General features: G+C 40.7%; 1 protein-coding gene across 1 annotated transcript in view; it reads right to left on the bottom strand.

Annotated features, from left to right (window-relative positions):
• ect2 (epithelial cell transforming 2) overlaps window positions 1–16,553 on the bottom strand; it is a 51,557-nt gene extending 35,004 nt beyond the window's left edge. Inside the window, exons 1-10 of the mRNA XM_080732625.1 lie at window positions 16,407–16,553; window positions 13,793–13,869; window positions 10,438–10,527; window positions 8,757–8,933; window positions 6,677–6,766; window positions 6,271–6,378; window positions 5,226–5,299; window positions 4,482–4,612; window positions 2,046–2,161; window positions 509–571 (exon numbers count right to left, since the gene is read on the bottom strand). Coding sequence (XP_080588751.1) covers window positions 509–571; window positions 2,046–2,161; window positions 4,482–4,612; window positions 5,226–5,299; window positions 6,271–6,378; window positions 6,677–6,766; window positions 8,757–8,933; window positions 10,438–10,527; window positions 13,793–13,869; window positions 16,407–16,539 — 1,059 coding nt within the window. The 5' untranslated portion in view covers window positions 16,540–16,553. The remainder of the gene's footprint in view (window positions 1–508; window positions 572–2,045; window positions 2,162–4,481; window positions 4,613–5,225; window positions 5,300–6,270; window positions 6,379–6,676; window positions 6,767–8,756; window positions 8,934–10,437; window positions 10,528–13,792; window positions 13,870–16,406) is intronic.
• Window positions 16,554–22,999: the final 6,446 nt, after the last annotated feature.

Raw genomic sequence — 22,999 nt, 5'->3', positions numbered from 1 at the left:
CATAATCGTTTCCATGTTGAAAAATATTCATATGTTTTAAAAAAAAAAAAAAAAATAGTGGAAATAGCAGATCTACAAGCTCACAACGCGTCGCCACTATCAATGTTATTTTTTAAGTATAACGTTGTCAAATATGTCAGTAATTTTGTTGTATATTTAGGTTATGTGTCATGATTGCCATGTGCAGCTTCAAAGCCTAAAAGCCAAACAGAAATGTAATTATCAACGACAAAGACACAATTAAATCGTTAATCGACAATTATTTGAGTGACAATTAATCGTCATGTAAAATGTCATATCGTGACAGCCCTACTGCTGGCCTTGTGGTCCAGGCGCATACCACATAGGCTCTGATGCATGCCAGTGTGTTACCCATAACAGGGCTCCCTGAGATCTCAATGGGATTTAGTCTGCATAAATAAAGGTCATATAAAACATATATGGGCATAATTTGGGCAAACACACCCCTTCAATTTTAAAGAATAGATTGTATGGTTTGTGTACCAACCTTCTCATAGAGGTACATGGACTGATCAGCCCGTGCATCCATCTGAATGCTGCCCCAGAACCACTAGATCAAGAAGGGAAGAATATCATCTTAGTAAGATCTTGAAGGGAAAAACAATGGTATTCAAAATTGAATAAAATAGGTCTTAATTGACCATATTCACACAGCGGCCATCTTGCCATTAGGTCAATGAAATGCCACCCGTTGCCACCCGGTGTAGGTACAGTTTTCAATGCAAATTTCAAACATGGCCGCCAGGTGAATATGGTCAATAGGCCATGGAACAGCATGAATAAATTGCTGTGCTGACTGCACGATTGAGATTACACGTCTACACGACAACAGGTCTCCGCTCCACCTCAGTACACAAGAGGAGGCAGAGCGGACGGCAGAGGCTGTATTGAATGGGCTTTAACCTAAAATAATTTTGATCAGATGATCATTTAACTTTCTGCTTATGTGAAAGACAGATGACCCATTATGTTTTCATGCTCCTCTCCATCTGTCTGTATGCTTGTAGTGAGACCTCAGAGGTAAGCCAATTACTCTGATATAGGTCCATGTTCATAAATGTCAAGATGGTACTCTGCTGATAATTAGGGCGTCAGGTTTCTCTATACCAGCTGCGGTAACACTAAAGCACTACTCTACAGCACTCTTCATCTGTACTGTGATGGCCTGTCTGTATTTTGAGGTGCATCAAGAAGTATGAGGAACTGAAGATACATATTAGCAGCTATCCTATTTGTCCTTAATCTTCAGCTTAAGTAAAAACAGCAGGGGAAAAAAGCAAGAAAATGATCAGCTCTGCTTTGAAATGAATTTAGGCTGTGTAAAAGGCAAATAGCCAAAACAAACAACAGCAACAGTCCAGTGAACTTGACATCACACCCATTATTATGCCCATTCATCACTGGAAAGTAAGAACACCATTTGAAATAGTTGTGTTCCTTTGAACACAACTTTAAACAGCACAGGCTGGAGATTTCCTCTGTTAGTTTCCTCTGACCACAGCACAATAAAAAGGGGAATGGGTGCCTTCACCCTGCACCAGAGTTTCTAACCCAAAGTTAGAAACCCTTCCAGGTTAACCCATTTCAACCGGCAAGGAATCTGTGTCATTTTAGATTTTAGCCACTTTATACATTTTATACTTTGGCTATTCAAAAATAGTAGATATAGAAGCTCATAGCGCGTCACTTCGTGGCACACATGCATGCGTGTGTGTCTGGCCTGAACAACATTGCCCCTCCCTTAACGTGTGTGTGTGGTCATTAGAGGTATTGCAGGCTACATACACGCATACACGCATAGCTCCATATAGGAGTGGTGTGACCACCGCTCAAAAAGCAGCAGCAGCACACTAACTACCGTTGGAAAACCTTTCAGTAGAAGCCCTTCACCCATGGCACCGTTGGAACAATCCCAAATATGTTCCAATTACATTATGCAATGATGCTTTAATCTATTTCATAATGATAACCCTAACCCAGAATAAAATTACTTTAGATGAACCAATCCCAGCAACATAGCATACCTCCTGTTTCACCACAAAGAGTCTCGTGGAGGGAATGAAGGGAAGCTCCTTCACAGAGTTCTCCTCCACCACCATGTGGGTACACCCCTCATCGCCAGCCTCAAGGTACCTCCCACCTTGCAGACACAAAGACGCATGTTAAAACCTCATCGATAGCATACTCAAACATACAGTATTTTTATACAGTGGACAGAAGAGGGGAAACAAAGTTGTTTAGTCATCTTCTCCACAGCAGAATAAAATGGTATAGGTCCCAATTTGTTGGCTTACCAACACTGTAGAACAAATTATATAAAGCTGCCCAACTTACACCCCCACAAAAAAAAAAAAAGTATTCACTCACATTCACTTGTGAAGGCCTTGTTCAAAAATTACATTGATGACAACAAAGGCGTATACAGATAGACAATGTAAACGTTCAATGTTTTTGAGAGTAGATTAGATCATTTATATTATAGACCCTGGTTATGAATAGAATAGTCATTCAAGGTTAAAGGAATTGAAAATTAGAATTTGATTGTGTTTTAAACTCAACATGGTGCAAAGACAAAAACATTTATCCTTAATATCTTTGGGTATTACAACTACATAAACCACAAGTACATTTACGATTATCCAGTTACTGTAGTCTTAGTTCATAATGGGCGTAAGCAAACTAACAAAACTTGATTTCTATCTGTATCCAGCTGTGTAAAATTGTCATGATTTTTCAATGACAAATTGAAACATTGCTGACCTTTTTGGCCAGCCAAAAGAGAAATAAAACCTTTTCCGTGGTGTGCCAAGTGGCTGGAGAAGAATCATCCCAGATCAAACGTGAAAATGTCAAAACTATCAGCAGCAGTTGTAGGTTATGTCTGGCATGATCCATATCCCCCCCCCCCCCCCCCCCCCCCCCCCCAACGAATAAGTGGCACCCTTCCAAATGGCACTATAGCACTGGTTTCCAAACCTTTAAGCTCAGTCAAGACCCAATATTGAAAATAGCTGATCTACAAGCTAAAAAAGAGAAACTACATGCGACCCACCCAGGGGCATAGTTCTGCCGATTTAAAATGACTCCCATAGAGACACACGGGCGCCTACAAATATTGTGATAGCGACCCCACTTCGGGTGAGGAAGAACGGTGCACTGCAACTGCCAATCTAATCCCAATGAGAGGCATCGTGAAATATCATAATTTCAGTGGTTGACTACTGAGGCCGTAGCGATTTTTATTGTTTTCTAATAAAGTGTCCCATGAGTTTGATTCCGGATGGTGACCCGTTTCGAAACGGGTCACCATCCGGAATCAATGGGGGTAAATTTACTCGAATCAAAATTTTGTCTTAGGAATGTGACAAAAACCAAAAAATATTATTGAACTCTACTCTCCATGGCTTGAGTAATCAATAGAAAAAAAGTCATTTTGGGGGTGAACTACTCCTTTAAACGTGACACACATCATGTATTTAGAAAACAAGAAGATATGTTGGCAGGGTCATGCCATATATTTGAAAACATATTTTTATTTAAATCAATATAGTCTTCAGTTCGTGTAGGAATATTTTAATATAGGCTAACCACAGTTGAATTGCAATGACTTTCTATGGGCTGGCTTGCAGTGCACAGTTCTCCCTTACCCGAAGCGGGACCGCTGTTTCAATTGTGGGTGTGAATTTGTAGGCGCCCGTGAGTCTCTATAGACGGGTTTCTGGTCCACGTCACACTGATGGGTCGGTACCAAAATTAGCCAATAAATAGAGACCATGCAGCGCTCCCCAAAACAACAGGTTTGGGGATTGGTGGGAATTGATTACATGATACATTCAGCTGTGCATTTAGTCTCAATGTTTGTAAACAAGAAACCGGTCTATAGGGAAGTAAAACTTCCTATGATTGGCCGCTAGTTGCGCTGTTTTCCCCCCCAGGCCGATCGGAAAAAGAATTGTGCTCCATTGGATCCCATTCATTTTCCCCCTTTCGTTTTCTAACCTTAATTAACATTTTCATGAATACTGTATGGTTCCTATCGCTAGTTAAAAATTGCCTTTCAATCACCATCATATTCGTTTTGTCGAAATGTGGTCCAATTTATTTTAAAATAAATGATAAAGTTGCGGGGGGGGCGTGGCCAACTAAACTGATACCAGCCGGCTGTGTTCTTCTTCGTGTGCTGTATTTCGGGAAGCTCCGACCACATTCTCCCATGTATCCCTGCGGTTGCACGTGACCGTTGATGCCTTTACAATTCTATGATGGCAACACCCATTCCAAGGGGTAGAAAGGGCCATTTGCGATGCATAGAAACCAATGGCTTCGCATCGTCCATATTTTTCTACAGTCTATGGACCCACCCATACAAATCATATAGTACACTGCACTAGTATAGCACTTGAGTAGTAAGCAAAGCTGAGCACAGCAGGCGACCGTGAGTTAGGAGGAACAGTGCTCACCATGCTTGAGCGTCCTCTCCTCCATGTTGGCCTTATCTTCTTCCGAGAAACCCAGGAAGCTCAGAACACAGTCTTGGAACGGAGGCACTTTAAACTCTGTACGGAACTCCTCGTCTCCCGCATGAAACGATCTGGTGGGGATGGATGGAAACAGTAAAAAAAAAAATGTATAAAACAGCGTGAATAACTCACAATGTTTGCTTTGAGCAAAGGTTTAGGCTTAGACCAGCTGCAACTCATTAATAACAAAAAGGTCTAAAAATCTTTGAGCCAAATAGGGATAACTGTCAAACAAAGCGAAAACTAATTCAAAGAATAATAAGAAAAAAATGTATCTTTGAGAGCAGTAGAGATTCGGATTCAGAGAGATACCTACCTCTTATATACAGAAACATTACAAAATCAAGGTTATGTAACTTCATACACCGGTACATCATTTAATGTTAATTAATTTCATGTATAGTCTTAACTGTACTAGTGACATATCAATTAAATTATTTGGGCAAATTTGACTTTGTAGTACATACAACTGTATCTCTCACTGAAACTAACTATAATTTGTGGCAATAGACTCCAACATATAATTATAGTTAACTATAATATCCTCTCAAAGTGGTGTCAACCGATTGAATACAGTGGGAGAGGGACTGTGTGTGTGTGTGTGTGTGTGTGTGTGTGTGTGTGTGTGTGTGTGTGTGTGTGTGTGTGTGTGTGTGTGTGTTTAAGGTAGACTTCTGAACTTACACATCATTCCTCTTCTCCCAGGCCTTATCGATCCATGACGAAGTGACGATAGGTTTCCCCAAAACCACTGCCAGCTGAAAGAAAGTTGAGGGGAAACGGAACACATGGATGGAGAGAAAGAGAGAGGAAGAGGGAAGAAAAGAGATGGTTAACAAAGCAAACAGGAGAAGAAATAATGGTCAGATCAGGGAAAACAAAGACACGGCAAGTCACTGTTTAGCAAGGAAAATCAAGGAAAAAATAAATAAACAAATGCAAGCGACAAGTTATAAAATAAACTCATTCCTGTCACAGTTCACAGTGTAACAATCTTGCCAGTCTGTTTGCATTACTGCTGTGTTCAAACAGCTGCGCTTTTATGGTTCATTTACAAATCACATGGAAAATAGTTAGGACTGTCTGTCAAAAAAGCATTTCATTCCCCATTATGAAGGAGCGAGACAGTCACTGTTCACGATGCACAGGCGGAAGTCACAGGGAAGCAAACAAACAGCAAGCTAAAAGCGAATCTGATATCATTGTGGTATAGCTTGCACAAGAGAATTGTGTTAAACAAGAGACAGAATCAGTGCGAAAACAATCATTCAATTAATCATATATCGATCGATCTTTCGATCCGTGTCTGAGGCAGAAAGAGAAGCCGCGGCCTTGAACCCATTTTAACAGAATCCAATTGAGGAACTGAATTATCGCTTTCAGAGACAGTCGGCAGTATGGCACAACACAATTTAAGCTGATCTCAAATGTATCAATATGAAGCAGTTAAAAAAACTAACGAGAAGGCTGAGTGTGGAGTATGCATCTTCTAAAGTACAAGTGAGTGCTTGCTACAGCCTGCACAACACAGACCAGTTTTTCCAACACACTGCCCCTTTCCCCACCACAAATTAGCTCACAACTAAAAGACAAAACACCTATGAAGTAATAATGAATATGAACACACACCCGTTTCATACGTAGCATAAATTATATATTCATTATGAAAATAATTCATAAAAACAAAACACTGAACAAACCGAACGCTGTAGAAAAGTGTGCATCAGACCTTAAATTTCTCTCCGTGAGTTGAGTGGGCAACGAGATGAGTGACCTTGGTGCTGAAATCCTTCTTAATGGTCCCGCCCATGTGATGGACAACATTTACCAGTTTCCTCTATGGGAACATAGGAAAAAAAGAGAAGCTCAGCACAAGAGAAAAAGGAAATTGCACCCAGTAGCCACTTCATTAAGAACAGACTTACAGCCACTTCAAACTAATAATACACCGTCAGAGTTACTGAGACCAGTAAGGGTCCATTTAGAACCATGTTAAGCATTTAAAACCATGTTTAACATGGTGCATCTAGCATTTTTTATGGTTCATTTTCTGTTTTTTAATGCCATTAACACAGCAGTGTACAATTGACTCAGCGGGAGACTGTTGTGTGAACTTATGTCCACGGTTAACTCACCACATTCTCTTTGTCTCTGAATCCGGTGAAGCACAGAGTAAGGTTGACCATGCTGGTGGTGAACAGGGGGCGGCAAGAGAATGGTAGTGGCTGGGGAGACAAATAATAATCAGGGAAATATGAAATGAAATCACAGGAGGGAGCAACAGTCTGATCAACCTGGGTGAGCAAACAGCACAAAACAGCATACAGTAGCAACACTAACACGAACTTTATTGTGCCTGGCTAGAAGGTGTAAAGCAAATAAACAGACCAGATAAATGGCCTGATACGGATGACAAACAGCATCCCTGCCGTTATCAACAACTATACTTCGTAATGGTGCTTTATGCTGAAGTCGCTTCAGTCGTGTGCGTGTGAGAGAGGTATTGATAAATGTGCACAGTGGTCTACGTCTTGTTGATAGCAGCAATGGACAGGGCATATTGCTCACTTAAGACATCAGTGTCGTATCTAAACCCTCTGTCAGACCGACAGCACAACAGACCGAGAGAGGCTGGGAATTCTCTGTCATCATGACTTTGGACAGTCATGCATTTGTGCATCCTGGCTTTGTCTCCTGTTATTCCCTACTGACAAATACAGAAACCCCTTCTATATTGTACGGTCTATAAACACACACAGAATAGCTGCATATCAACAATGGCAAGGCTAGCAGCCTGAAGATACCATGTTGTTTGCCTGGCAGTTCCGTGATGACATCATGTTAATCCGAAAATGTTAATCAAATTCGGTGTTAATAAATGAGTCTATGATAATGTGATGACGAGCAAATTATTCCTCTGCATTCATTGTTGCCCTCGTTACAGCTGCATCCCTTGAGGGACTGCATATAAGCTAAGGCAGCAGGCTGAAGAAATCTTGTGAAATAAAATGTCGCCAACCAATCATCAGGGACGATGATACACGAAAGAAGAAGAAGCAGGCTGATGCAGCCATACTCTTGGTTGCATAACCTCTGGCAACCACAAGTACAGTTGGTCAAGGAGGAATGCGGATGTCTATGAAGTCTAGGTCTACTGACGGTAATGTAGATTGTTAATATCTAGATAGTCTCTGGAGATTTGTCTGCTGTAACCAAGTGCCCACGTCCCTAGCGCCCAGTTGTTCAGGTTCCCACCTGTTTTATAGACCACGTTTGTCTATCTATGTGTTTTACACCTGCACCGTTGCACCACCACAGATGTGGCTGCAAAGTGGGAATGTATGTTTGGAATTAGGGTATTGACAATTGCCAATGACATCATGCATTGACAATGTATCGAGATGATCGCCGATTGCCGACCAGTGTTGTGCTGACCGTTGGTTCAACCCTTTTAAAATTGACATTCACAGATTACAAATTATCCATCCATTGTGGTAATTCATGACACATTTCCTAAATAAATATGTGTTTAATTTGTTAGAAATCCATTCACACATATGCACATTGTATTCATGTGAATAATCTGATTATTCAAACGCACAGAACTGCAATGAAGGCTGCCTATATTATAAATTATCACATAGCCTATACTATGCTATTTGAAAGAGAATCTATTTAGCAAATGTCACTCCCGGTATAGTTTACGACCATGTTGTAAGTGGTGATAACAAAATTCAGAGGGATAGTCTTCCACTCAGATTCATTAGATGCAGTTTAATGGAGACAAGGTGGTTGTATCAAATATTTGTATTTGGAGCACTCTCTGCCTGGAGATGGCTGGAGTGGTCAGGGGGCCTTTTGCCAAGGCCATGTCTTGGTACAGTAGCAGCCTTGGCAGGGTGTTAGGGAATGCACACCTGTATTGGTACGGTGCTGGCTATCATGAACTGGAACAACAGTGAGAGCCCTGTAGGTTGACTAAGTGTAAATATGTTTTTGTATTTGCTATTACTACACGTTAGTAATGTTACTACACTCCATTAACATTTAATGGAAATCATTTCAAATGTATTATTTAATACTATAGCAATTTGTGTATTTGTATTTGAGTGTCTAGTCTCAAAAGCATGTCTGCTTTACTTAGTGCAACGTTTGTCTTTTCAAAGTTTTCAGCCTTCAAAAGACCCCTCTCAGACCATTCAATCCAGGACCCACCTCGTCTTTGGCAGCGCAGTTTAGCAGCACAGGAGGTCCAATGATGCGCTTGTCAAGTTTGTAGAGGACGCTGTAGTCAGGAGAGTCGAAGTCTGGGAGGACAAAGACCGTCTCAAACTGAACAGAGTCCTCAAATTCCTGGACGCCGTCTATCTTTATGTATGGGACATTGATATCCTAAAAACAAAATGCAGAAATAGTGATAAATGGAGATGAAAAGAGTGAAAGGACACACACACACACACACACACACACACACACACACACACACACACACACACACACACACACACACACACACACACACACACACACACACACACACACACACACACACACACACACACACACACACACACACACACACACACACACACACACACACACACACACACACACACACACACACACACACACACACACACAAAATTACATTTGAGCCTATTTGAGCCTACCACTGACAGCTTGTTAAAGGAAGGTTCATAGTTCTTCTTTTTTTCCTATTGTATGTATAGTTTGATAATTAGCCGCATAATGGAGTCATGCATTGAGAAATTAGCCGCATAAAGGAGTCATGCATCGAGAAATCTGTTCATACAACAGTAAGTTGAATAAGCTTACTTGCCAAAGTCTGAGTATTCTTTTAGTTGTTACAGAAGGCTTTCCACAAAAGAAAAATGTAATAAAAACAATTACTTGGAGGAAACACTCACTCACTCTCTCCAAGAACATGTGTACAATCACGTTTTTCCTCTCACTCACTCGAGACCCACACCCTGGTGAAATTGGTCAATGCCTCATGCAACAGTTGCTGTGCTGCCCTCTCAAATGAAAGAAAGTGTTAATCAGAGTATGTTCTGATTCAGAGTAACAGAGTTGCTTGCCTTGAACCAATGACTTCAATAGCAGAAATTAAATCACCAACAAACTGCCAGGCAGCGATGAAACAAAGCCGACCCTGCTGGTAGGGTGAAATTAAATTACACCTACCTGTAAACTTGCTCATAAAACAAATTAGCTCTGGAAAATTAGCTACGCCAGGTAACAAATTGTGAGAAAGGGTGAATTTGACGCAAATTGTAGAAATCATTGCATAAAGGTGCAATTGAAATGCAAACCATTAACCATTTAAAGAGGACAAAGAAAGGAGGAGAGGCAGCAATGGTGTGATACTCATACAAATTAGAATCACATAAATCATATTGTTAGCATCCATTTGGCTGTATGTTAAAAAAGGAAAAGAACAATTAAAGCTCAGAACTGGCTAGTGGTAAATTTTCAGAACCCGTCCTTGTGTAGGGACCACTTGTCCGGGACCGAGCTTAAAATGACTTTTCTCTTGAGAATCACCACTTTATAAAAAGGAACTACGTTTAATTTGAATGACTTCAATAACAGTCTCTAGCGCAGACCCATCCTAGAGGATCTCACAGCATGCTGCCTACAAGCATTGACATTTGAGTCTGAGTGCAACACCATTACCTTTACCTTACTCACACAGTTGAGTAATTTACCCACTAATCAACACAAACACCATCCATGACGACGTGATCATGCACAGCAGGTGAGTGATTAAAACAGAGTGCTCTGTGTGAATTAGGCTCATGCAACATTTTCCCAGCGGTGGTCCCATTCGGAATCAAGTCGTTTGGACAGACAGAAAGACAGACAGGTACTGTACCATATTGACTATAGATTTTATCATCACTGTCTGCTCGCCGTCCGGCTCGCCGCTTATCTTTATCATCGGCACCTCCATCACTCTGATGGTCTGTAAAAACCAAGCAGCAGGAGCTAAACATCAAATACTGGACCGAGAGGGATGAAAGAGCAACAGGGAGGAAAAGGGGATGATGTGTATTTGACGAGGATGGAGAGCAGGGGGAGGGGGCATTGAAAGAGAAAGTGATGAGAGAGACTGAAACAGTGCAAGCCAGAGGGTGGAACTGCAAGACAGAGAGAAAGAATAGGGGAAGGGATAGATTGACACACAGTATTAAAGAGATCAGGACAGAAGGATAGAGCCAGAGACAAACCATGACAAACGAACAGGTAACAGGAAGGGATCTGTGGGCTGGGGTAGAGGAGAGACAGACGGGGTTCAGGTAGGATAAACGGAGGAGAGGAGAGATCGGTGCCACCGCAATGCCTTAAAGGCAGAGGAGAGAGGCTGGTCCTCTTTTTGTCCCAGAGGGAGTGACCAAGCAATGGCTAGTCAATCTGGGGAATCGCTGATAGATCCATCCATGGATGTCTGTCTTTGCATGCAGCAGCACTGCACATTTGCAATAAGAGATTTTTTTAAGCAGCCTCCCTCCTCCAGAAGTTCACGCAGGAGCACCGGAGGCCCGAGGATGCAGACGTCCTTACAGCATTTCAGTCTGACAATGAACCACTGAGTCACCTTCATCTGGTGCCGCTACACAAAGAAATGTGCATATCGCATATGTGTGATGATGCCCCTCTCCCGCAGAACCACAAGGCTGTAACCCATTCCCATTTCATCTCATCTAGACAGTCTGCACCAATCACCCCTCTCAACACTGAACTCAAATCAAGTTCTGTGGTGAGTTTGGTGACATTCTAATCTTTTCTTCCAAAGTCAGTGCAGAGGAATGGGGGTGGCAGGGGACAGAGACCAAAGCAGCAGACTGTACATAAAACAGGGGCATCCGTGTACAGTTATACTGCACACATGCATTTCATTTTATGCAGACATACAGTATATATTGTTAAAAAGCATTACACTGGATAATTCAACAATTTGCCCTCTTTTTAAACAAAAAATATTTTAAAGATTTGAAAAAATAAACTACCGTAGCTGCCATTCCTGCAATGGTACAAAATGCAAACATCGGCTTGACATACAGGTCAATCTCATAGATCAAACTAATATGAACCTTGAAGTGCTGCTACCTTAGTCAAGGCACTTCAAAGAACTCTGCTATGCACAGTCAGAGATCCTCTAAAGCTACTGGCCCACAGATCTATCCCTCACATCTCCAAGGCTGGTTGGATATGGAAGAAATAAAACAAACCTGTTCTAGATAAGATTTGCTTTTCTTCTCTTTATGTATTTAACTTTGAAATCACTTCCTTTAACAAAAAAAGAAACTCCTCTTAACAGCTCATCATACTGTGAAAATATGAAAAGTCATGGATTAGAGAATGGCAGGATGTACATAGGAGTGATAAAGTCTTCACTTGCTCACAAATGAGTGTTCTGTCGCAACACCCTGCTCTCTTTTCTTCTTAAGTCAGTGCAGAGATGGAGTTAGAGGTGGGGGTAGTAGATTTGTTTTGAGCTTCAACGGCTGTCCACCCTGTTGTGCAACTTTAGCTCTCAAAAATATTAACATCGTTCAGGCTACCCAAGCTAACACTAGAAAGCACGCAGTCAGAAATCCTCTAAAGCTAGATCTATCCTACCTCCAAAAGGCTGGTTGGGTCTGGGTGATGGAAGTAAAAGTAAATCTTGCGATTTTTGCATTCACTTTTGAAATCACTCCCTTTAAGAAAAAAAGCACCCCTCTAACCAGGATAGGAGACATGAAACTCCCTCATTCACACCATGATAATATGAAAGTCATGGAGTAGCAAATGGCAGGGAGGTTCACAGACCAGCCACAGCCAGTAGAAAACCAGTCATTTTGAATAAGTACAGTAATTGAAGTCTACTCTAGTCTGAAGGCTACAGTCTGGCAGGCCTCCACAGGGTGCCAAATACAACCAGACCCTGTATTAACCCAGTTTATCTCTACAAGCAGGCAGGTGTGTGCCTGTCAGGAAGAGAAAGTGCATTCTTCCTTTAGTATTTGCTCCTCATTTCAATATTTCATAGGTCATAAATGGTCCTCCAAAGGACACAAATCCTAGTCAAGTCAAGTGCCTATTTTGAGCTATACACTCCAGTCAATGACTCCCTGATCAATAACAATTTAACTAACCCAAGCTTTGGATGGTCGGAACATTTAGTAGTGGTAAATTTTTAAAATATAAAAAAATAAAGAAATTAATTTACATTTCAACAGCAAGAGAATACTTATTGGAGCCAACCCTAAAACCATAAAAAATAAAACCTAAAAAAATATATATATTTTCAGTACTTAATTTGTCAATGAATAGGTGCCGGATCCCGGGCTGCACGCGCGAGCACACACTGTTGCGCTTCCGCCCGAAAGACAACATAAAGGACCAAAAAGCACCATTTTGATTGACAGGGAAGGCCCCGGATCCAATCAAATTGGTCCCAGATCCAAGAGGTGAGGGAACATGTTCCCCCTCAAATTAAGCACTGTATATTTTTCAAGTATATATATCTCTTGTTTTTTTTTGGGGGGGGGGGGGTTTTGTTCTTTATTCTGATCGTGGTCATTGATATAGTGCTTGTTCACTAACTCTCGGTCTCTCCAGGTCTTTTTTTATTTCCCCCAAGTGGTTACAAATTTCATTAAATCAGGAGAGAAACACAAAAAGGTAATTTATCAGCTTGTGTTTCAATTTATAAGTTTCATCACTTCCAATTCCACTTATTTATAATGTATCGTGTACTGTAGGAGTTCTCTCTCCTGATTGGATAAAACTGAAAATGTTTTTTTATTTTTATTTGTATTATTAAAGAAATGGGGAGACATCTATTAGTGAACAACACTCTCCGATTACTAAACTCTCTGAACAAAGCTATTTTAACACATATTTTAACAAAATATATCACTTACACTACAGTTTTAAAATGTAGTGGTAATATTACTAGCAATAAGAGAAGCAATAAATACCCTTTTCCCCCCTAGATCATTTTCCCCAAACACTGACATGAACATGATCATTTTAAAATAAGGAAAATATAAACCAAAAGAAACGCTTTATGGTCTAACTGGGCCATGGCTCAGTGTCCCATTTCTCAAATCTAAAGGGATTTCCCCCACTCCCCCTCAGAGCAGCAGTGTTGACAAGGCCAGCATAAAGAGAGGCCTGCCACGTTAATAGAAGGCAGTGGGCCACAGCAGACCTTCTTGTCCAATAGAGGAATAATGTACCTGTGTCGCTCTGACCAGTGCGTCATTTCTGCCTGCTTCTCCCACAAGCACCACCCTGGTCACTCTGGGCAGCATATCTGAGAGAACGAGAGGGAGACAATTAAACACGGACAAGGTTTACAAGGCATGCACATGCAAAAGATAAAATGAATCCCAGGTGCTGGACAGAAGAACATGATAAAATAGAATCCGCACACTGGATCATGCTCACACAGTTAATTTATTGGTTTACCAGCCATGGTGACATTTCAAGCGTAAACATTACCTTGCGTGTAATGCAATAAATTAACTATGGGATCATGATCCAGTCTGTTAAGTGCAGACTCGACTTTTCTTAGTAATAATTAAACGGAGAAGACAAGGCAAGAAAGACAGAAAAAACACGAAAAAGGGAACACTTTTTCAACGTTCTAGTTGATTTATTAGTTTGCTTAACTGTTGCAAACTTGCACCCCTACATGTGAGATGGCAACCCTGTGTGAAATGCGAGGAACTCAATCGGCTGAAGTTTTGGATAAGGTTGACGCTGCCCTAGGCTCGCGATGCAGAAGGGAGAGGGAGAGTGGGAGACCTCTTGTGTCAATCACGTCTCCGCTGAAAGCACAAGTGGTAGCAGGCGACGTGAAAATAAAAAGAACAAACACTTTTTTGGTATTTTTTCCTGCATAGTACTGCATTTTATTTTTCTGTCATTCTATGTTAAATGCACGTCTCCAGCTCCGCTGAAAGCACACTGGTAGCAAGCGATTTGTAAATAAAAAAATAAACACTTCTTTGGTATTTTACACCTTTTTTCAGTAGTTCTAGGCCTACTGCGTTTAATTTGTCTGTCATCCTATGTTAATTGCGCATCTCTGCAGAAAGCAGTGGAAGTGGGCGACGTGTAAATAAAAAAAATAAACACTTTGGTATTTCATGAAAATGTTGCTACACTCAATGTTCACTGCCATGTGGCTTCAGCGTAGCCAAATGCTCCCAAGCCGCGAGTGGGCGTCAACCTTGTCCAAAAAAAAACTCAGCCGATTGAGCTCCTCGCGTGTGAAATGGTAAAGGGACAGATTAAAGCCAATGATATCTTGGACAATACAATGTCCAGACAGACACGATTGACATCACAAACAATATATAATTCGTTGTTAACCTTTTTCTGACCTCTGATTGGACATTATATTGTCCAAAATATCCAGCCTTAAAAGCCAAATAACATCACTCAAAAAGTTTAAGTTTACAAGATAGGAGTGACATCAGAAGAAGTGACATAATATGTATTATTACCCGGCTTGTTTGGATGCTTGATTCTGATTGGTCAAGCGCTGAAATTAGCGGTGAATTATAGGCGTATTATAATGACCACTCCGCTCTATAATTCACTGCTGCCTAATCAAAGGCTCCGATTAGCTGCTGCATTGAGGCTGCACTGCGTGTAATTAGTGCCGTATCCAACATGTCTTCCATGTAAACAAACACACAGCGTCATTTACAACCAAACGTTACTCTGAAGAATGTTTTTAAAAACATTTGAGGCGAGAAATAGACGATAACAGAAAATTGATTCTATTTGATCAGCACTTCGTTGTTTTCCAAGGCGACCGTGTTGCGCTCGGGGGGACGCACTTTCAGTCTGTAAACAAGGAAATACTTTGTTTTGTTTTTAGTCAAATTATGAATTTCAGGCTGATAATTCCCCTAGGCTCCGCCTTGGGGAATCATCAGCCTGTCGTGTCCATATAAGCCATAATGACCGCGCAGCAAGACGTTATCGCATACATATAAATACAAGACAGAATTTAAGAAGGGGACTTTCGATTTTCTTCAAATAGAGTGTATGATGTGCTTGGACCTCCTCATACCTCTCCTCCTACCCCACAGTTCCTATTGCCCATCTCAACCCGGGGAAGAACGACTATGAGATTACACTGAACACTATGATGACAGCGCTTTGTGCAACGACACTTGCATTTTGCCAGAATTGCACCTTTCTAGTTGATTTATTGGTTTGCTTAACAGTTAAGCAAACCAACTGTTGCAAACTTGCACCCCTACATGAGAGATGGCAACCGAGTGTGAAATTGTAAAGGGAAGAGGGACAGATCAAAGCCAATGAAACTACTAGGTCAATGGTTCTCAAAGGACCCCAAAATGTACGTTTTTGACCACAGACCCCCTGGCTTCAACAAATATTTAGTGTCAGACACCCCAATAAGAGAAGCGTTGGGTTGTTGTGAGCAGGTGGTTTCAGTGGCTGGTGGATTCAGGTTGTCAGAAACTTTTAGTTTTCAGACGAAGTTGAAGTAGTGACTTTAAGATAAGCTGGCTACCTGCCAATTTGACCAGATACTGATATAATTACCAGCATATAATCAGCATTTGATCAGCATATGACATTGTTTATCATGTGGCCACCTGCCCTCCCCATGTACAACATTCAAAATTCAGGTTGAGTGTCAGGCTAGTAAGGGCAGGCAAGGAGGTAGAAAACAGGCAGAAGATTAAGCATATACAAAAAGTGAAAGGCAAATGATTGTCTGCACACTACTGCTCTGTGTATTTTGTGAAAATGAGAATATTTAAGCTAGAGGAGCATAAGTAACAAGGCCAACGACTGCAAGCTAACCTTCATTGTCCTCAGATGCCAGGCCCAGAAACTCTTGGTCCTTCGTGGTTTCAGCAAAGTGTGAGTCGTAGACCGAGGAATCCACCAGCAGACTCCGAGCTGTCCCCAAAGTCACAATGCTGCTGTCAGCCATGACAGGGACCAAAGTAGGCAGGCAAACTGTCCAAACTATCAAAAGTTAGAGGGAAAGACACAGAGAGCACAGCAAGAGGCAGAAAGGAGTAAGAAAGCATCACAACAGAGAGAAGGGGTGAGAGAGAAAGGGGAGAAAACTGTCAAACCAGAGGCACAAAAAATAACTTTGCATGAAAGAAAATAAATGTGGCCCGAGTCTGACAAATGAAGTGGAAAGAATTAGATTTTTGCAGACTACACAAACTTTGCCAAAGCTTCGCAATGTGGATAAAGTAAATTAATTTAATTTTAAACCTTTAATCACAAGAGCAATGCAAATGCCCCATAGGTAAATCAAAGAGCAGGCAAGCAAAATGCCAACATTGTTCAGTGAAGCCCAAATACATTTTCCATTTTCTCTGTAGCAAGAAAGTCAAGCTAAAATCCAATCTAGCAGTAAGGCAAGGCAAGGCACTTTTATCTGTACAGCACATTTCAACAAGGCAATTCAATGTGCTTTACACAAAACATGAGGCAAAGTAAACAATAATAAAATTATAATTACATTAGGATGTATAAAACAAAAGTAGTATCAGTGCTGACTGGAGTAAAGGAGCTTTCAGAAATGTACATCTGTAAATCAATATAATACACATACTGTAACAGTATGTATGCATGTTATTCTAACTGCACACCAAACAGCACCCATTTTCAGTTTTTTATTTATTTTTTTAATGGCTTTACTTTCATTTATTATATATTGCATTTTCCTCCAACAGAAAATATGCTACACCGTAGGACAAGATCAAAAGAGCAAGAATCAATCAGATGGACATTTTATTGAAACACAAGTGCTGCTTGCTGACTTATATTTCGAATTTGTCAGGGGACAGAAAAGTCCACAAATGTGAGGAATCTACGATGCAGTGTTGCATTAAACTGCAGTTGTCTGTGGAGTTGTGTAGTGTTCTCTCAGAGAAGAGAATGTTGCACAACAGGGAGGGACAGTCTGTTCCAAGTCCAACATTACATAAACTTTGATTTGGAGAGCTCAAAATGATTAGAATGCACTGTAGGTCGGATTCTTTTTTCCTATTCACTCCCCATACATTTCACCAGGCGACAGAATTTTAACAACACACACAGCACACCTGGCCTAGCCTGTGCAACAGGTTTGTTACACAGACACAGTGGTTCTCAAAGTGGGTCCTTGGAGTTCCAGGGGGTCCCAAGTTAAATGATCGTTTGGTACCTACTGCAAATACAGTATGAAACAGAGCTGATACCTTTAAATGCATTTTGAGGAAAATAATGCTGCCATTTGTAACCTCTAAAATGTCACAATGAGACATTGCTCTGTTTACACAATGCTGTACCCCCATCCAACTGTATATGTAAACGTATGTTTTCTCATGCCAATAAAGCTCCTTTGAATTGGTACCAAATGGACCCTTATGGGTTATGTAACTCAGAGTGTACAAATGGTAGGAAAAAGTTTGAGAAGCACTGCTCTAGCAGTAATAACAATAATCACATGTGGGGATTCGTTTTGAAATAACTGCCATTTAGAGTTTATGTTGTTAGGATTCTATGGTGTTCCTTTGTGTAAGATACACCACCACCTCCTATATAGCCTGACTGTACTTCGGTTAACTGTATAAAAATGATGTGTTGCCGTCGGTCTTATTTGAAATAAACGCAACTTACCGTGTGTTGTGTTGTTCACTGGTAGATAGTAGCAGACCTTAGTATTGGAGCTACACACTGGCTGGCTGACCAGGGCAGCTAGCTGTCCAGCTAGTAATTAGCACAAGAGCTAATTACCAGGCAATTCAGACCAGACCCCGGCGTTCAGTTACCAAATAGACTTTCGTCAGTGTAAGATGTATCCGCTAAAACTGACTTAATTGATATAAATTTACGTCGCGGTCATCGCTGTGTAAAGTCCGACATCTCCAAATCGAGCTAATTTAGTTTGTTGACAGCTGCTGTGATTGTAGGCATGTCAAGCTGCTCCGCGTCCTACTTTTCTCAGCCTGTTTTCTTCTGAATTCAAAAAGAAAGGCAAACAACGCAGCTGCGATCTTATTGGACGACGGTTCAACGGAAGCGTGAAGGCGAGGCCTCTGATTGGTCGGTTTATTCAAACCACGATGCGAGTACCATAAAATACATTAAAAAAACATAAACATGCCATAGAGAATGATTAGACCAAGACCCATATTTTATATATAAATAAATACACGTAGTAAGGTACTTTATTTAAGTGAAAGGAGAGAATAAAGTATTCTCAAGTGGTACACAAACAATACAATCACTGCTTTTGCAAATGTAAAGTAAAATAATAACATTGTTTCTACAACAGACATTCTATGTCACTAATTTGCAAATCATAATAATTATAACATTTAAATTCCCAAATTGTCACCCTGCATAATTTCCCTTTCGAATGTGAAGAATACTATATGGCAGGAGTATTCAACAGGGGGTCCGGGACCCCTAGCATGGAGTTGTGTATGTGTGCCTTGGGTTTCACTTCACACAGCACCACTAAAGAAAAAGGCTGTTCATGGGCTGTGATGATGCATTCCCCGCACCGCCTCAGGTTAGCATAATCTTCACAAAGACACAGTCACTAACATACTCAAGCATAAAGTAACATAATTCACAAATGAATGTACAGCATATAGTCCCACAATGGAACACAGAATATTAATATTGTGTGTGTGTGTGTGTGTGTGTGTGTGTGTGTGTGTGTGTGTGTGTGTGTGTGTGTGTGTGTGTGTGTGTGTGTGTGTGTGTGTGTGTGTGTGTGCGTGCGTGCGTGCGTGTGTGTGTGTGTGTGTGTGTGTATAGGCCCCTAGCCCAACCCTACTCTCCCCTCTCCCCTGCCCCTTCTTTGTTTACTTACTTACTGTTCAGACTCTTTTTTTTGTTCTCTCATTTTTCTTTTCTTTACATCTACTGCATAGTACTGTGTTCTATTCGTCTGTCATTCAATGTTATATGAGATACTTAAATGGTTTCCTGTGGAAATAAGCTTAGTCTTTTCATGGATCTCCTTTTAGTAGACCTTGTACCAGTGAACTGTACCGTCATGAAACTGTACCTTTTCCTATGCAAACTTCTAATAAAGTCTTCAATCAATCAATGAATCAATCAAAGGCTACATGCCCGTATACAAATTGTCACATTTGCCCTCACCCTCACATATTGTGTCTTATTCTTTTGACAGACATATACAAATATGTTTATGTAATAAGGTGTGTGGATTATAAATGTTTTTCTGAAACAGATGATAATATAATACATACAACTTAAATTTGCTTTTCAAGGTACCCAAAGTCGCTTTACAAAACAAAAGATGATATTATTCTATATTATCTATTCATTTTCATTTATTTTGTCAGCTCAGCTGACACGTTACACATCAAACTATGCAAGTTAACACATAATGTAATTAGTATATACAGTACTAGAGCAGAGTCAAGTTAAGTAGAAATAGGAGACAATAATGTTTCACATGTGCACAATCCACAAAATACATGGTTGCACTGTAGGCCTTTACTAGGCCTGTCAAAGTTAACTTGATTAATCACAATTAATATTAATCACAATTAATTGCTTATGTATTTATTTTTTTGCCATTTGGCCTACCCGCAGTTGCTCTATGTCTGTGAGCATGCTCCTTATGTTTTGTTGGTATGTGTTTGTGTTGTGGTTAGGGCTGTCACGATATGACATTTTACATGACGATTAATTGTCACTCAAATAATTGGCGATTAACGATTTAATTGTGTTTTTGTCGTTGATAATTACATTTCTGTTTGGCTTTTAGGCTTTGAAATTGTACATTGCAGATATGACACATAACCTCAATACACAAATAAATTACTGACATATTTGACAACGTACTAAAAAATAACATTGATAGTGGAAATAGCCGATCTAACGCGTTGTGAGCTTGTAGATCTGCTATTTCCACTATTTCTGTCATTTTTCAACATTCACGATTATGACGATTATGACAAAATCATTGCAATAATGTCAAATAATCACGATTAGACGATTATTTAATAATTGTGACAGCCCTAGTTGTGGTTGTGGATGTCCATGGTCATTGCAAATGTTACAGTACCAGTAAAAAATCACTTCAATCAATCAATCATTGCATGTTCAGGGATCTGCACTAAGTAGATTGTGTTAATCTCTACTCAGTGAAGAACACTTAACGGCTGGATGGAAAACTAAATTAGGTCATTGTACATTGACCATCTCAAATAGGATCAGCAATGTTACAGCATCAGGGAAATGTTCTCAGACTTTTGAGATTTGATAAGCCAAGAGCATGTATGGCCAATCCTGTCCTGTGTGTGTGTTTGTGTGTGTGTGTGTGTGTGTGTGTGTGTGTGTGTGTGTGTGTGTGTGTGTGCGTGCGTGCGTGCGTGCGTGCGTGCGTGCGTGCGTGCGTGCGCGCGTGCGTGTGTGTGTGCGTGCGTGCGTGCCTGTGTGCGTGCGTGCGCTTTGATATCTGCTATTGCCGTTCTATGCTAATACTGGTGTTCACTGAACATGATATTTGTTATTTCTTTGTACGTTGATTCTGAAGTAAGTATCCTCTTTTGTGATGTACTATAATGCTTTGGTTGAAATCTCATTCAAGTTCATAATGCCCTTTTGAACTGAAAATGTCTTATATTGACACTGACTGACCATTTCTAACATCAAAGTAATGTTTGAATGAGACTTGATGGCCATGTAAGTGTCCATTGCTCACTGTAGCAGCAGTAGCTCTGTTGCTGCAGCTTGTGGGGTAAGGTGTCAGTCATTCACTTACGTTTGAAAATAGAGATGGGACAGTCCAGTGCACTGATGGAAGCAGCCACTAAGAGTACGATGGCACAGAAAGAAGTCAAAGTGAATATCTCCCACTTGATGTGATGTTAAACGATACATCCACTTTCCTTTCCCCTTGTGTGTTTGGCACAAGAGAGCTTAAGAGTGGCAGTAGGCTGCAGTGGAGGTGGTCAGAGGTAGCAGGGTGATGGAAACAATGACAGAACACAATAATGGGTATGTGATTGGGTCTTCAGCCTCTGAGGACTCTCCATCAGTAGTAATATGTGTGTCAACCTCTGCCAGCTTGGAGTTTCAGAGTTGAATCACCTGGCACCTCAGACTAAACATGGAGAGAAAACCATGGGGTCATCACCATGCTGGCATTTTCGTCAAGTTATCATTTTTGAGACGGACCAAAATATCAGTGGTTAATAATATTACAGGAATGCAGTGGCCTAGCCGTAAATCTTTACTAGACTCCTAATGTTCCATAATGCCAATGTGCACCACATTTAAAATGATAGCATCTCTGTGTTAATTAATTCAGTGTCCTACGGTACTGTAGGTTTTCTTCAGAATAGGACAGTCCAAGTCTATTCCATGTTTATTTCAATAATTGGGTCTCTTACCAATGTAGTCAGTGCTTTCATCACATATTTGCCTGAACAAAATAAGAACATTATAATTGAATTATAATTATAATAATGGCTGACTCCCACTTCTGCTTCCAGGATGCTGCCAGCCATGCATGCGCTTGTAGACAAATCCTCAGAGACAGAAAGGAGCATCTCTTGTACAGGTAGCAGGACTTGAGTCTGTCTGGCAGTGCTGTTGTCGTTGTAGTGTCATGATGCAGGATATGCCAGTCATGCATTTGGGCTTTCCTTACCAGGTTGATGGTTTTAGCCTTTGGGACACAGGGGTGGGCTTCAGGCAGTCGGTTATAATCCGGAGAATATGTTGTTGATGATCCTATACGTAAGAATTATTCCATGTACTTACATTATGTTTTGCCACTGTTTACCTCATAATGCTAACCTCTTAATTCTTACCTTTGTGTTCATTTCAGTTAGCAGTTGTCTAAATGTTATGGGCATAAAAGGGATTTGGTTCCCCTGGCATCACAGGGATCTCCATATATGGGCATAAAAGGGATTTGGTTCCCCTGACATCAGGGTGATCGTGATGTCAGAGCGGCAAACCCATAGACCGTGGAAAAGCGTACACGGACGGACGGACGGACAGACACAGACATGATGTGCCGTTTTTCAAAGTAAACAGTGACCTTCGGTCGCAATTCCAATTCGTCTCCAATGGATATATTGATCATCTGAAGTGAAGCCCTAAAAAATCACAAGATTGATGGATGAAGGCAGAATTTTCATAATGTTCACATACTGTATCAGACTAGATCATGGGAGGTAATTTGTAATTAAAAGTTTAAAACCTTCAGTGTTTATTAAAGAAAAAACATAATCTGTTCTGAAAAAGAATAAGTTAATGACAGGTGTAATTGAAAGGTAGGGGTCAGTTGGTCAAGGGTTAAATTATGAGTCAGCGTAGCTGATTCTAAAACGTGAGGAAAATAAAAGTTGCCCTAATTCATCTGTGTGTCACTGGTGTCTGAGGCCGGAGAGCCA

The sequence above is a fragment of the Nannobrachium achirus genome (assembly GCF_963921795.1).
Source record: "Nannobrachium achirus genome assembly, chromosome: 1".
In the NCBI taxonomy this organism is placed as follows: Eukaryota; Metazoa; Chordata; class Actinopteri; order Myctophiformes; family Myctophidae; genus Nannobrachium; species Nannobrachium achirus.
Note: the sequence above shows the minus strand (reverse complement) of the source record. Positions and strands in the feature narration are given on the sequence as shown.